The sequence below is a fragment of the Aulonocara stuartgranti genome, assembly GCF_965226115.1.
Source record: "Aulonocara stuartgranti genome assembly, chromosome: 9".
Taxonomy (NCBI): domain Eukaryota; kingdom Metazoa; phylum Chordata; class Actinopteri; order Cichliformes; family Cichlidae; genus Aulonocara; species Aulonocara stuartgranti.
Genome location: NC_138960.1, coordinates 3,616,572 through 3,630,119, shown reverse-complemented (window position 1 = coordinate 3,630,119; position 13,548 = coordinate 3,616,572). Strand labels below are relative to the sequence as shown.

Here is a 13,548-nt window from a genome sequence, read left to right as displayed (position 1 = left end):
AAGACAAAAGAGATGGTTGTTGACTTTAGGAGGACACGAGGCGACCACTCACCGCTGAGCATCAACGGCTCCTCTGTGGAGATCATTGACAGCACCAAATTCCTGGGCGTACACCTGGAGAAGGACCTCGGCTGGTCCCTCAACACCAGCTCCCTGCACAAGAAAGCCCAACAGCGTCTCTTCTTTCTGAGAAGACTGAGAAAGGCCCGGCTTCCACCACCGATCCTGACCACCTTCTATAGAGGAACTATTGAGAGCATCCTGAGCGGCTGCATCACTGTCTGGTTTGGGAGCTGTGCCATATCAGACCGCAAGACCCTACAGCGGATAGTGGGAACAGCAGAGAAGATCATCGGGGTCTCTCTACCCTCTATTGAGGACATCTACACCACACGCTGCATTCGCAAAGCCACCAGCATTGTGGCTGATCGGACACACCCCTCTCACACACTCTTTACACTCCTGCCATCTGGAAAAAGGTGCCGAAGCATTCGGGCACACACATCCAGACTGTGCAACAGCTTTTTTCCACAAGCCATCCGTCTCCTCAGCAAAAAGGGACTGACTGATAAACACGCACACACACACATACACTAACATTATCACTCAGCTTAACTCAAATACCTCAAAACATTGAGACTGGACTGACTAACCAACACAAAGCGCAAACACACTGACCTACACCACCAAACCATCGCACACACCAACCTGTAAATGCTCTTTTGCACAATATTATTACTAGATATATTATATATTATTATTTTTTTTTGCACTAACTTGTCTTGTAGCACCTTGGTTCCTGGAGGAACGTTGTTTCGCCTCACTGTGTATTTTTAAACTGTATATGGTTGAAGTGAAAATAAAGTTGAACTTGAACTTGAACTTGAACTTGTTTAGTCCTGGTGTCTCTCTCACTCTCCTGCAGACTTCCAAACTCTTTTTTCCCTTCTTGGTACAATATCTTCGCCGTCTTGTGACTTCTTTATATCCTCACACACAAATCTCACTGTTTTTCTGACACTGCTGGACTCCAAAGCCTCAGACATGGAGTTTCTACCACATTCAGCCCAATTGCCACCCGATTTGATTTCAGCAGGTTTTGTTTCACTGACTCCTGAAACAGCTGAAAAAGCTGAAACACCTGAAACAGCTGAAGCACCTGAAACAGCTGAAACAGCTGAAACACCTGAAACAGCTGAAGCACCTGAAACAGCTGAAACACCTGAAACAGCTGAAACAGCTGAAACACCTGAAACAGCTGAAGCACCTGAAACAGCTGAAACACCTGAAACAGCTGAAACAGCTGAAACAGCTGAAACACCTGAAACAGCTGAAGCACCTGAAACAGCTGAAACACCTGAAACAGCTGAAACACCTGAAACAGCTGAAGCACCTGAAACAGCTGAAACACCTGAAACAGCTGAAACAGCCGAAACAGCCGAAACAGCTGAAAAAGCCGAAACACCTGAAACACCTGAAACATCTGAAACACCTGAAACAGCCGAAAAAGCCGAAACAGCTGAAAAAGCTGAAACAGCTGAAACACCTGAAACAGCTGAAGCACCTGAAACAGCTGAAACACCTGAAACAGCTGAAACAGCTGAAACAGCTGAAACACCTGAAACAGCTGAAACACCTGAAACAGCTGAAGCACCTGAAACAGCTGAAACACCTGAAACAGCTGAAACAGCCGAAACAGCCGAAACAGCTGAAAAAGCCGAAACACCTGAAACACCTGAAACATCTGAAACACCTGAAACAGCCGAAAAAGCCGAAACAGCTGAAAAAGCTGAAACACCTGAAACACCTGAAACATCTGAAACACCTGAAACAGCTGAAACAGGTGAAACACCTGAAACAGCTGAAACACCTGAAACAGCTGAAAAACCTGAAACAGCGGAAACAGCTGAAACAGCTGAAACACATGAAACAGCTGAAACAGCTGAAACAGCTGAAACACATGAAACAGCCAAAACACATGAAACAGCTGAAACAGCTGAAACAGGTGAAACACCTGAAACAGCTGAAAGAGCTGAAACAGCTGAAACAGCTGAAACAGCTGAAACAGCCAAAACACATGAAACAGCTGAAACACCTGAAACAGGTGAAACACCTGAAACAGCTGAAACAGCTGAAAAAGCTGAAACAGCTGAAACACATGAAACAGCTGAAACAGCCGAAAAACCTGAAACAGCTGAAACAGCTGAAACACATGAAACAGCTGAAACAGCTGAAACACATGAAACAGCTGAAAAACCTGAAACAGCTGAAACACATGAAACACCTGAAACACCTGAAACTCCTGAAACAGCTGAAACACCTGAAACAGCTGAAACAGGTGAAACACCTGAAACACCTGAAACAGCTGAAACAGCCGAAACACATGAAACAACTGAAAAAGCTGAAACACCTGAAACACCTGAAACACCTGAAACAGCCTCTGAACTTTACTTTCCTGACTGACAATATTTGTAAAGAGTGTTCTTATTCACCCTTCCTGTGCAGGATAACTAGTTTGCATGGGGTCAGCTAGCATCCACAGATGACCCCGTATGATGCATGTCTTCTTTACTCAAGTAAAAGTAAAAAAGTAGAGACTCTGAAATGTACTCAAAGTAAGAAAGTAAGAGTAGCTCTTTGGAGGACATTTCTATTTTTGTACAAAATTAAAAACATAAATCTGTTTTCTGTTGCTACATTGCAGAGGGCGACTTTTCCTCTAAACAGGAAAATGTGCACAGTCAGGGGTTAAAGTGGATTCAGAAGGTGGGGGAAGATTTTCTTAGTGTACAGGCTGTGATCAGCTGACCTGCTGCTCTTTGTGCATTGTGCAACCCAATTCATTTATAATTGTATTAATATGCAAATTGCATTGACTATTGATCAACAACTACTGATCGAAGACTGTTTATAAGGTTGGGGAAACCTGCAGTCAGCTGAGAGAATCAGCCTTTTGGGATACAGTAACAAAGTATTTGTACTTCATTACTTCCCATGTTTTCATCAACCAGGGGAATCACCTCCTGGAGGCCATTACAAAGCATGAGGGTTTAAGGTTAATGGCTTTACTTTTAAGAGCAACCAGTTATTGCCATCTTTTATGTACAGTTTATGCATCTGCCCTTTAAGTCCCTTTAAATCCCAAAAACTATTAATAAAATCATGATTCAGGGTATCATCTTTAGCAAATGAGATCATCTCATTTTCTATTTTGTTTTTTCTACTGATGCGAGAGAATTGTCTTTAATTATGGCATCCTGAGCTGAGCATTTGACATCTGTGCTTAAAGATAAACATACAGTTGATGACTTGAAGGCAGGCAAACAGAAATACAAGATATAATATGTGAAGTATCAGGGTGTAAATACAGTAGATGGATGTGTTGAATCTCGTGCAGGGGTAGAGGGATTCTATCTTTTCTTCTTCTTTGATTTTCATTCTTGGTTTTCTGTCTTTTTCATCCTTGTAAGACAGCAGGCTTATCACCTCATCACCATGGTGACTTTGTTCTTCCTTGGCATCTATGCGTCTCCACTGTAAAAATAGAGTCAGTCATGCTGGGAGATCAGTAAAAATAAACATCAGCTCGGCCAAATGTGTCATTACCTCCCGTTACTGTGGCAACCGGGGATGGTAACCGATGACTAGGCAACCCTGTGAAGTCCCCGTGTCATTGATTAGCACGACTGGAAGAAGCAGGAATTCATTACAGTGATCAAGTTTCCCATCACCGGCTGACTTATCGGACACACACACACACACACACACACACACACACACACACACACACACACACACTGTAGACTTTTCAAAGTGTGTGAGAAGTACTAATAACTATTTTTCAGAGGAACTTTTCTTACCTCCTTCCCCTTTTATGTATCATGCGTTGCTACCGTCCTCTGTACTTTTCCACAGTCTCCTTCAGGCTTTGTCTGCATTAATTGGATGCATGAACACAGCTTCCAAAGGCGACCTTCTTTCTCTGAGTTACAAACGAGGCTCGATTATTCTCAAATTTCAGGATTTTTGCATGTATCTTTGTTGACGCTGTTATTTGTTATCAGTTGAGTTTGTCATGTAAGCCACCTTAAAAAGACGTAAAGAAGTAAAACATATCTTTCTTGCTCTTGTTATTATTATTATACATTTCACGTTGCTTACAGTATTAAGCCATGTTATAACTACACTGGCTTGTTATGCAGAGATCAACCACGAGATAACAGTTTCTGTGTATCACAGACATCTTAGCATCGCTCAGCTCTTTCTTCATTCTGATTAGGCGATAATGAACACAGTGTATTAAATGACAGGGAGAGTAAGCACGGATCCAACGAAGAAACATTGTGGCGCATGTAGCAGCTGAATGAGATCTTCCTTTGGAACTGTTGGAGAACTAAAAATCTGACTTGTAATCAGTATTAATGCTCTTTTTAAAGCCCTCAGTCAGGAGTCCATGGACACCCTGTTTTACGTAAAGATCAGGGATCTGTCAAAGTCTGTTCTTCACAGCATGTGAAGGACGATAGATGTAGATGCTGAGGATGCTGAGGAGACTGGGAGAGGGTACAAAACCATCTGTAAAGACTTTGAACTCAACCCGTTCACAGTCAGACAGACTGTCTGCAAAGCAAGGAAATTAAAGAATGCTGTTAGCCTCCTCAACATGGTCGAGCACCACAGATCAGCCCAGCAGCAAACAGGGATGCAGGAGTTTACAAAATAAGAAGCTAAGCTTAGACCTGCCTCACAGTGTCAAATGTTCATGTTCGCGAATGCATGTGGCAGAGATACAAGCAGGAAAGCTGTGCTGCCCATCTGCTGTTTGCAGAGCACACAGATGAGGCAGAGGTCTCTGTGAATAATGCTCTGTGGAAATGTCTTAAAGAAAACCTTTGGTTTAGATGCTAAGAGTGATGTGTGGAGAAAAGAAACATGCATTACAGCACTGGAACCACATCCCATCAGTCACACACGGTCATGGTAGGGCCAAGATTTGGGCTTTTCATCGCCGTCACAACAGCTCACCTTTATTGATGGAGCGATGAGGACTGAATGACAGCAGCAAAGTCAAATGTTAGTGCGTCTGTCTGTGGGCTCACAGGAAGTGAAGCAGAAAGAGACTGCACCAACATTTAAAGGCATTCGTTCATTTTTTGTCCTTAATATGCTGTAGTTCTTACACTGTAATCTTCCATCACATAGAATAGAGGGAGGCATCTGCCCTTCCTTATCTGTCCCACTCTTTCCCCTCATTTAAACTTTCTTTTCTGATTGTTTCACTTTCTACTTCCTATTATTTCCCTGATCTCCTCATAAAATCGTCCCCTGCTCTGATTTCAGTTTGCCCTCATCGTATCCAAGTCACCCTCTTGGCTCTTATTTCTCTTTCTGCCCCCAACATTTAGTTACCCTCTCTCTTCTTTTTACTCTCTCCACGTAGGAGCCGTATCTCCAGTCGGTGTGTGAGTGCTGCAGCTACCGCCTGGACCCGAACACCCCGGTGCGCTTCCTCAGCCTGCAGTGTGAGAGTGGAGAGAGCGAGCCGGTTGTCCTGCCAGTCATACACAGCTGCGAGTGCACTAGCTGCCAAGGTGAGGCGTAATGGGGCTGATGGATTTGCATGTCCATTTCTCATATCAGTGTGAGATTTAAATATATGCAAAACTTTTCATACAGGCACGAGTGCACACTGGCCTCCTCAAGTCAGAGTTTCATCCAATCATCCAGGCTTATACACATCAGGACAGTCATGCAGTCATTTTCAGATGTCTCCTGTAAACACCACCAACCAGTGGAAGCAATCAAGATTTAATAAATGACAGACTTTCAGCTTTATTTCAAGAGATTTTTGAAAAATATTCCTTACATTTAAGATTTATTAAATTTCCCTTGTTCATTCTTAAATGAAACTCTTTTACAGGCATGTAGTGCTTGAACCGTAAAGCCGATGGACTTTCTTCTTCACTGGATCCACTGTTAGTTGCTGTGTCTTTGTGGCTCTTTCTGCCCACTAAAGGCTGTTGTGGCCGTCCGAGAAAATGTCTTTACCTTCAGGAGCCATTGCTTTGCTGTGTCTTTACTGCCAGGCTCTGTCCTACCAGTTTCACAGCCTTTGATTCGCTGTGAGCAGAAAGTAAAGCTGTCGATACTTCAGAATTCCTCCTGCTACTTCTACCAACACCTAGTCATGAATAAACACCCTTGACCCACTTCCACTGGCTGTGATAACACTCCACTGTGTTTGACAGACTCTTCTCTGCTACAAGTTCATATTCCTAAAAGAAACTTCCAGAACTTGGCAGGCTTTCTTCGATGTTTTCTAGGAAAGTCTTATCCGGTCTTTCTGTCCTCGGGTGTTATCAGCGTTTTGCGTCTGTACTTCATTCATGAAGTTGCGTCTTGACAGAACACTGTAGCAATGATGCATCTTCTTGGATAGATATTATGAAGGGAAGAATTCAGTTGTCTTTTGTGATCTTCCAGGAATTTGGGTGTTGCAGAGCTGACTGCTGCATTCCTGCTTTATAAAAATGTACCAATGTTCCGATCTCTCTGATTAGACCTGGGTTGTTGCTTTCAGTGTAATGGTGAGCTCCCAAGCACAGCCACCAAATGCAAACTCAATCCTGGAAGCAGCTGCTGACCTTTCATCTACTTAATTTGCCATGATGTAATGAGGAAATAGGTTTAGGTTAGACCTATTGCTTATATACAGCCACGAGAGTCACTAACAGGTCTCTCTGCCTAATTTGTCACAGAGTGAGGAGAGATCAGGCCTCACTTGGAACTGCTTGGCAGTTAATTGTGCAATTACTTTTGAGCCTTTGAAAATATGGGAGCATGTATGAAGACGGCTGCAGCTCCTAAAAGGTTAAAGCAAGTTTTTCATATAAGTACATTTCTATTTATACAGTTCAAGATATCAACTTACAAAGAACAACTAATGAAGACACAGCTGGAGGGCCAGTAGCTCTGTCTCCTTTAGTTCTCAGCCTTGTGTGAAGCACACAACCTGATCGTTAGACCTCAGGAACCTGCAGGGGTGTTTGCATGGACACGTTTGCTGCTGCTCCAACAGTCACAACCAGAATCTTAAAGTGAGTGAGACACGAGTACTTTGCAGTTGCATTTTGAACACTTTGTTTGAAGGAGGTTATTTTGAGAAGAGATGAAATAAGCTTCTAATTCACAGCAGGACACAACAGAGCTCAGGTTGGCCTGGTGTCTTAAGTGAATAAAAGAGCAAGATCGAAACAGAGATTTAACCTGATCATCCAAAGTGAGTCAAAAGCTGCCCCAAGGTTCAGAAATATGGGGACCAGGAGTTCACAGAAATCTATCAGGGGTACAAAGGAGGACGTCTCTTTCCTCCTCATGAAGTTAAACAAGGTGGTCAGCCTTCCAGGTTTTAAAAGACCTGCAGCTTAAAACAACGCAGGGCTTAGAGGAGATCTATAACTGAATGTCATCTGCATAGCTGTGATGTCATATGTCCTTAAAAATGTGCCAAAAAGGAAAAGCTATTTTTAAAAAGATGCAGGTAATAAAATGTTGTTTCATCAGGTCGACTAATTTAACCAGGCCTGAGAAAGAAACAGGTAGAATATCAGGCTGAGCTGGGTCACTACGAGAAAACATCGTCCTCTCCGCTCTGACTTCATCCTGCAAGGAAACTTGAAATGAAAGCTATGAACTAGGATCGCATGACTGCCAGAGAATTGAGCATATAAATGACCAGCATGGTTGTCATGGCGATATGGCCTTTGCTATGGAATAAGGGTTGAGGAACGCCTTAAACGTATCACTCATCTTAGTGACACAATTCACGACAAATTTGTTGATCAGAGTCGAATAAGAACTAAATTTGAATGATTGAGTAGCGTGCTGGGCGGGGCGGGGGGGCGGGGTCTCCTCTGTGGCGGGAGAGTGGCTGCTGTGCCAATCAACTCCACCTGGCACTGCTATCTGAGCTCAGCTCCACCTCTCCCCCTACAGCTGAGCTAAAAGCACACCCGCTGCCACAGAGATGATTTCTGTCTGTAAATATTTATTGGACTCATTCGAACAGACTTGGATGAATCTAAACAGTCTGAAGTCTACAACCAAACTTACTGCATGTCAGAAACTAGCAGCAGTTACTGCTCCGTGCAAATAATTTACTTTGAATGCAACTAAGAGTTTCACGTTTGTCCTTGAGGAGTTCTTGTTCTGTAATCAAACTCAAGGCAGCTTTGAAAAGTAAAGACTGGGTGCCTGTGAAGATGTCACAGTTGAAGCAGCTCCCCTGCGTTTCTGGATCAGACTCGTCGTTAGGTGGAGCTTTAGGCTCATGGCGAGTTTGGGACACACCCTCTATCAGTGATGTCACTTTTGCTATCATCAGTGGTGTGGAAACCTGTTAACGTGGAGAGCAGGTGTTACCTCCATGAATGACATAACAGATTTTGTTACTTGGCACACCCACAGTGGAAACTTTAATAATCCTGTAGTTTGATTCTTGGTGTCTTAATGATCAGTGTCTTCAACAACAGTGACGTCCGTCTGTGGCTTCAGGTTATCAGCCGGGCTGCAGTTTCTCTGTGACGACCGTCTGTGTCCATTTGTCCTTTAGCCTCCTCTCAGCATCAGACTTGGTATCTAATATTAAAACAAGGCAGAAGGCTGCATCGGGACGATCGCTCTGAAAGCAGAACAGCTGTCAGTCGTCCATGTTTTCCTCTCCAGCTTACGGGGCAGGGGAGGTGATCTCGTGATTCAGTAGCTTGTAGAACACCTTCAGCAATAATACTTTGTTGTAATCATTTGCTGTTTGTTTATCAGCCTCTCACATCATTGGCCCACTGTTCCTTACATGCTTCAGCTCACTGAGCTTTGCAGGCATGCATTTATTTATAGAAACTTCTCCTGTGGTCCCGCTACAGCATTTCAATTAGGCTGAGGTCTGGACTGTGACTGGGCCGTTGCAGCGCCTCGATCCTGTTCTTTTTTAGCCGTTCTGTTGAACACTTGCAGCTGTGCTTGGGACCTTTGTCTTGTTGTAGGACCCAGTTTCAGTCACACTTCAGGTGTCAGGCTGATGGCTTCATGTTCTCTAGAATACTTTGGTATACAGAGGTGTTGCTGCTAGGCTGCTAGAAACCCAGGACCTATGGCTGTAACTCCAAATCATCGCTACACTTGGCAGCTGATTAGGGCTGTTTGTGCTGATATGCTGGTTTATGGTCAAACATCTCTGCTTTGGTGTTGTCTGTCCAAAGGACGTTGTTGTATTCCTTCATCTTATTTTTTCCTTCCAAAAAAAGTCGTACTTGTTCAGCCTTTTTTTATAATGTGGTGAATTTTAAAGCTGAGCATGCTAACTCTTGCCGGGATGAACTCTTGTGTTTGCTGCAGTTCCTCTGAGCATTGCACGCTGAGACCTTGGAGTGAATTTGCTGGGACGTCCACTTCTGGATAGTCTTTCACACTGTAGAATAAGACTTCAAACTGTTTGGAAATGGGCTTGAACCCTTCCCAGATTGATGGGCAGCAACAGTTGTTGATGTTTTCACCTGACTGTGCATTCGATCTCTTGGCTGCTTCTAACCCTCTTGAAGGCTTTAGAGAGGGTGGACTTTGTTTTTTGGCTCAGCTTTTGGTAAATAAATAATGAAACGGTGCAATGTGTTGTGTTTGGTAGTTCATCTGAGAGAGCATTTATACTTGTGTGTTAAATCTGTGGCGTAGAAAAATGTGTTTGTCTGTGGAAAAAACACAAAACAAACTATTATTTACATGAAAACACTTATTAGACGGGTCTGCTGTTATTTCTCTCTCACTGTGTGTGTGCACATTGTACATTTTAAGAAACCACCTCACTCTTGTTCAGTGAGGAGCATGCACTGCTGTGGAATGAAACAGAAACAGAGCCAAAGTGAAAGTGCTGCTCTAACCTTCTGTTTGCAGCAAGCAGCCAATCAGAAAGCAAAAGTCCAAGAATGAAAGTACAGGGCTGGAAATGGGAAGAACATATCCAATTCAAAGACTCAGCCTTCATGTCACAGTTGTTTTTATTACCACCAGGCTGAACCACAAGCGTGTGGTCACTGACACGAGCATTCCTGCAGATTTACACACACAAACATATGCTCACCTTTGCCCGTCATAAATGATTTAATGAAGGGTCCCACCTCTGAAGCAATTATGCTGTAATCCATTCATCAGCATGGCTGATCGCCTCAGTTAATTGGATGGAGCCACATACGACGTAGAACCCCACCCCCAGTGCTGCTCCTCCGTGGACATTACATCTGATGGCTTTGGCCGTTGGTGCGATCAATCTTTGATAACACACACGCACAGACGCGCGCCTATGAATCCATATAACATCATTTCTACACATCTGCATCTACATTGCACCTGTTTTAATAGAGTTCAGTTTCATCAGGCTCATTTCAGAATTGAGCCAGAAGTCTTTGCACACACTGGGTCTCAATCTGTCATCCTGTACAGGAAGCAGTTTTCTGTTTGCTGAACGTGTTCAGTTCTTTGACGGAGTAGCGGTGAAGATGCGACACCGGCTCACTGTTTCCTTTCTCCGCAGGAGGCGATCTGTCCCGACGCTGAGCGAGTCTGTTGGACGCGTCTGCGAACGCACCGCAGAGAGAACAGTGTGAAGTCCAAAGCACCAAGGAGCACCTCGCTAAAAGCCAGCTGGGTGATAGATGGAGGATTCTGGGTGGACGGATGGATGAGTGGAAAAAGTCCCTGCTGATAAACACAGTGCTCTGTAGTGCTCAGTCACCAAATGACTGGATCTTACTGCTGATCGTATATTTCTTACATATTCTGCAGCCTGTACATTCTACTGTGTATTTATAGATTAAAGATCCTATGATACAAGTTCTACTGCATTAAAACATGTTTCTTGTGTATGTTTGTGTATGTATACGTAGCAGCTACTGAACTGAACAGCTACTAGTCTGGGTTATATTCCCATGTTTACAGTGCAGTGCTGACGGGCTGGTCAATAAATGGACAGCAGGTCAGCTGTCTGTCTTTGAGGAATCCTTTTCTGTTTTAAGCAGTGTTGCAGCAGCACATGCTTCGTTGCTTTGTGGGACGTGGAAAGCACCACGTTAATAAAAGTGCCATTAAAAGTTTATAAGATAAAAGATTATAAGATTGATTTATGATCAATTTCAGGGCTGAGATCACCGACAGATTTCCTTCATACATTCAAATTATGCTGATGTGCTTTTTATTATTAATAATAATAATAGTAGTAGTAGTTTAATACACTGAGAGTAATCACAATGTTCTAATCCAGAGAATTAAGCAGCTTTACTTGCACACTTCAGTAAACTTAACATCTAAAGCAGGGGTCACCAACCTTTTTGAAAATGAGAGCTACTTCTTGGGTACCGATTAATGTGAAGGGCTACCAGTTTGACACACACTTCTCAAATAACAAATTTCCTCAGTTTAACTTAATTATGTGTTATCATTAATAATTAATGATATTCATCTATGTACGGACACTAATTATGTTAATTATTTTTCACCATAATTATAAAGAATGCAATTAGGAAACAAGGTAGGAAACATAAATATCAATATGCAACGCTTTATTTCTATATATCTCTGCAAGTATTTACATTTTGAAGTGATCACTTCTACAACATTTTCACTTACCACTAACAAATTTTAACAAATCATGCACTGTTACATACATTATTTTTGTATGTATGTAACATACAAAAAATCAACTTTCAAATTTTACAGAACTTTTCACCAAATCGGCAGCATTTTAAAGCAAATTGTCACATGTTACACTTAACAAACACATTTGTTTTTCAATAATTAAATTCAACTTTGACATGACACTGTAATGTTGCCACTGAGAACATCTAATATGGCTTTCTTTGTCTGTTAGTGGGAAACCTGGCATTGCATGCTGTTCACCAGTGTGTTGTAATCTGGGGTATAACTTGACACTGCAACTCTGAGTGAGTCTTGCAGATGTGCATCGGAGAGGCGTGTTCTGTGTTTGTTCTTGATGAAGTTCATGTCAGAAAAGGCTGATTCAGAAAGATAGGTTGAACCAAACAGGCTGGCAACCTTCATAGCTGCTGTGCACACACCACTGTACTTTTCTGTGTCAACAAGGCACCAAAAGTTTGGTGCACCCAGATAGGCTTTGAGGTGGACATCATTTTGCAATGTTACAATTTCGATTTCCACCTGTCCAGCATCCAAGCTGAACATTGAACTTAGTTGCTCAGCAATGCATGTTGTGTCCACATTCATGAAAGGATTGGAAACAAATGAGACACATGGCTCAAGCTGATCAAGGTCACAAAACCTGTTCTCAAACTCTTGACCAAGTCGGTTTATGACTTGAGTGTACTTTTCTGCAACTTTGTCAAAAGTCTCAGATGCAGAAGCGTTGTCTTTCAGCACCATCTGCACAGAGGGAAAGTGCAGCACCTTTTTTCTCTGTAAATGCACAGAGAAAATGTTCATCTGGGCTTTAAATCCATTTAAAGCACTTATCATGTCAGCAACAGTCTTACCTTTGCCTTGCAGCTCACAGTTCAAATGGTTCAGTTTCCCAGTAATGTCTGTTAAAAACGCAAGGTCAAGTGTCCACTCAGTGTCCTCCAGCAGAGATGTGTCTTCCCCTTTGGATTGCATGAACTCCTTGATTTCACCCAAAAGTGACAAAAAACGAAACAAAATCCGTCCCCTGCTGAGCCATCGGATTTCCGTATGTAGTAGCAGGTCACCATATTCAGCTGACAGCTCCTCCAATAGCACCTTGAATGTTCTGTGCTGTTTAGCTCTGGAGCGGATGCTGTTTATGATCTTCACGACGGGAGTCATGACGTGCTCGAAGCCGATCACCTTTGCGCATAACGCCTGCTGGTGAATGATGCAGTGGTAATGCATGAAGTTTGGGAACTCTGTGTCACCTTTACAGTGAGCGATGAATCCCGTATGTCGGCCGATCATAGCAGGAGCCCCGTCGGTATTCACTGATACCAGCTTTTCCAACGGTACCTTTTTCTTCGCGAAAAACTCCTTCACCGCGTTATAGATGTCAACTCCCTTCGTAGTTGTCTTTAGTGTCAGAAGTTCTTCTTTTGTGGAGAAACCATCAAATACCATCCGGATAAAGACCATCAGCGGTGCTGTACTGCTGCTGTCGACGCACTCGTCACACTGGATGCTAAACCAACTGCACTTTGCCAGATCCTGATCCAACTGATCGGCCAAGTTCCCGGACATAGCCGACACTCTTCTAACAATTGTAGTTGCCCCCAGCTGGACATCAGAGAGAGTGGAGATTACATCGTTTCCATATTTCTCGTCTTTAAGCACAGTTTTTGCAATTATCATCATTGCTTCTTTGAAATACTCCCCGTCTAAAAATGCCTTCTTTTTCTTAATTAAGAAATGTGTAGCTCTAAATGAGGCTTCGGTTGCTTTTTGAGAGTTTTTCACCGGTCTCGTGAAAAAAGACTGCTGTTTGCTCAAACCTGCCTTTAATTCGCGGGCCTTTTCCGC

General features: G+C 43.0%; 1 protein-coding gene across 1 annotated transcript in view; it reads left to right on the top strand.

The window, feature by feature from the left end:
• Positions 1-10,881, top strand: part of LOC309714893 (SCO-spondin-like) — a 101,163-nt gene extending 90,282 nt beyond the window's left edge. Inside the window, exons 117-118 of the mRNA XM_082547621.1 lie at positions 5,441-5,591; positions 10,583-10,881. Coding sequence (XP_082403747.1) covers positions 5,441-5,591; positions 10,583-10,605 — 174 coding nt within the window. The 3' untranslated portion in view covers positions 10,606-10,881. The remainder of the gene's footprint in view (positions 1-5,440; positions 5,592-10,582) is intronic.
• The last annotated feature ends 2,667 nt before the right edge of the window (positions 10,882-13,548 follow it).